This window comes from Dichomitus squalens (genome assembly GCF_000275845.1).
Source record: "Dichomitus squalens LYAD-421 SS1 unplaced genomic scaffold DICSQscaffold_310, whole genome shotgun sequence".
Lineage (NCBI taxonomy): Eukaryota > Fungi > Basidiomycota > Agaricomycetes > Polyporales > Polyporaceae > Dichomitus > Dichomitus squalens.
The window spans coordinates 1-2,646 of record NW_006767192.1 but is presented as its reverse complement, the minus strand read 5'-3'; the positions used below and the strand labels follow the sequence as shown (position 1 = coordinate 2,646).

General features: G+C 59.7%; 1 protein-coding gene across 1 annotated transcript; it reads right to left on the bottom strand.

The window, feature by feature from the left end:
* Positions 1-306: 306 nt before the first annotated feature.
* Positions 307-2,417, bottom strand: DICSQDRAFT_141950 (uncharacterized protein). The gene has a single exon (XM_007371807.1). It carries the CDS (start codon positions 1,781-1,783, stop codon positions 605-607), a length of 1,179 nt encoding a protein of 392 aa, XP_007371869.1. The 5' UTR covers positions 1,784-2,417; the 3' UTR covers positions 307-604.
* Positions 2,418-2,646: the final 229 nt, after the last annotated feature.

Genomic DNA, 2,646 nt, shown 5'->3' with positions numbered 1-2,646 from the left:
CTCCTCGGTCGTGTCCTCCAGGACCTTAGCCTTCCACCACTTCCTTCGCTGCACCCGGTTGGCGGCGATCCGCTCAATACCAGGTTTCCATTCGGCCTCGGCCTCCGTTTCCTCCGCACCAACCTCCATGGTGCCTTCCTGCCAGTCAATGTCCGGGTTGACCCTACGAAGCCAAGGTAAGCCTAATACGACGTCTTCGGGGCCCAGGTCCGTAACTAAGAACTCGAGCCATTCCGTGTAGTCGCCCATAAGTACTTGTAATCTAACGTAATGGGAGATGCTGCCTGCACTGTTCTTGGAGCCGTCGATGTTGTAGAGGGGGATATCTCTAGCTAGCCTATGTAAATAGACGTTGTTCTTCTTTACGAAACGGTGGCTGATGAAAAGGGCCGTGCCCCACTGTCTATCATAGCTGCGGAACGTACACTACGGTTTCTGCCTTTAAGTATCACACTGACGCGGAAATGCGAGCTGGATGGGTTTAATTCGGGAATGATACACGAACTAACACTATCGTACAGGCAGGGGTCAGGGATCTGCGGAGGCGAAGAGTCCGTACTCATACTGGAGGGCGCTGCTGCGGCAGCTTTCGCACGCGCTCGCTCTAAAAAGACTTCTGCAGAGAGGCAAGCTGGTCCGCGAGGGCCTTCTGCTGCTCCATGAGCTGCGCGATGAGGGCGTTGGTTGCTCCGGCGTCCGCAGACGTCGATGTTGATGCTGCGACCTGGGGTTCCTCAGGTCCCTCCTCCGTGGCAGCGAGCTTCTGCGAACGGGGCTTCTTCAGGAACTTGTCCATGCACACTGTCTCGCGGTGCCCTACACGGCGACAGTAGCCGCAGATGTCCCGATTGTGGCCACCGTCCTTCTTGACGTGCGCCGTAGACCCGCAACCGTAGCACTTGCCGTGCATGAGGCGGTTGAACTCGCGTCGATGTCCATTGCGTTCGGGTCCCGGGCAGGCGGCGTGAAGGGGGTGGTATGCAGCGGAACAGCCGGCTTGGCCGCGGTGGTGGTGGTGGTGGTGCGTCCGCGCTGACGATCCCGTTCGGCACGGCGTTGGCGGACACGGACGTCGATGTCGGACGGTGATGAGGTCTTCGAGAGAAGCGATGGGCCTCGCTGTGTGCACCAACTCGTCCTTGATGGAGTCCGCCAGGTGTTCGTAGAAGCAGTCTCGGAGGTCGGCCTTGGAGTAGCCCGTACGGGTGGAGAGCTCGTTGAACCGTGCGGCGTACTCCGGAACAGTCATGGAGCCTTGCCACAACGTACGGAGGCGTTCCTTCGCATCGACCGCCTCGTCGACCGTCTCGAATCGGGCCTTGAACTGGGTGCGGAACTCCGTCCACAAGCCTTTGAACGGGGTGGTGCCCTGCGTGATCTCCTCCATCGCCGGAGTGGCCCAGAGAGCCGCACTGTCCTGCATGAAGGAGAGGACTGCCCGAATCCACTGGTCATCGTGTGCGCTGATCGTGTTGCCCGTGGCGTCCACGTGGTTGAGCGTTGATCCTTGGGACATGGCCCAGAGAGTGAACGCGGCCAGGAAGCGTCGTGCTTCGCCCCCCTGTCCGCCTTTGAAGAGAGAGGGCTTCTGAACCGCCTTCACGCTGTTGGTCCCGGTGGTCGAGTTGGCGAGCTGCGCCATGGACTGGGTGAGGAGGGTCATCGATTGGAGTAGGACCGTCATGGGGTCCGGGGGTTGTGTTGCCGTCTGGGTGCCCGGTTGGGTCTGCTGGGGGTTGTTGGCGGGGCCTGTCGTCTGCGGTTGTCCGCCTTGTTGTCCCATGATGGGTGGAGCGGACGGTGGACGGGTTGGGGGGATGATAGGGGATGGGGGAAGCGCGATGAGTAGCGCTACTTTAAGCTCGTCGGTCGGAGTGCCGGGGATGGGGGATCGAGTCGTGGGTGACTCAGCGATGGGGGAGTCAGGGACTGGGATGAACTCGTCCGCAAAGGCGTTCCAGTTGATCCGCGCAGGACGGTGATGACGGTTCAGGCAGGGGTTTTGCTTGCACGGTACCCAGTACCAGAGTCCGTCGTCTAGGTCCTTCCGTCGGTGACAGTGGTCTTGGTCTTCTGTGTCCCACGCGTGAAGTCTGCCGGTGCAGTCCAGGGTGGGGGAGACAATGTAGCGGCGGCGGGGACACTCTTGTTTAGAGCGTCAGCACCGGAGGGGAGATCTCGACCTAATGTCGCGGCGACTAGGCGCGTAGACTCGGATCGTCGTTCGGCGACGACCTCGTAGGCGAGCGGCGAGGAGCTGAAAGGGGAGAAGAGAGGGTAAGAGGGATAAACATATCAGAAAACTCGACGGGGCAGAGCGGCGGTCGGCACGAAGGCACGAGACGGACGAAAGCTAGTCTTCACACAACCAGCGACAGACTAGTCCCAATGACCAAGTTATACATTAGCACTCGAAGGGAAGTACAACGCTATGGTCACTCACCTAGTCCCAATGACCAAGAGGTCGAGATGGGGACTAGGGAGCGCCTAAGGGGGTCCTTATATACTAGAGGGGCTGCTTAGCAACCAAGGACAAGGTGCGAGAGCGAGGCAGTGAAGATGACAAAGAGAGAACAAAGGGCGAGAAAGAAAAGGCAAGGGCATGGTGATCACGGGAACGTAGCATGCGGCTGTGGGAACGTATCT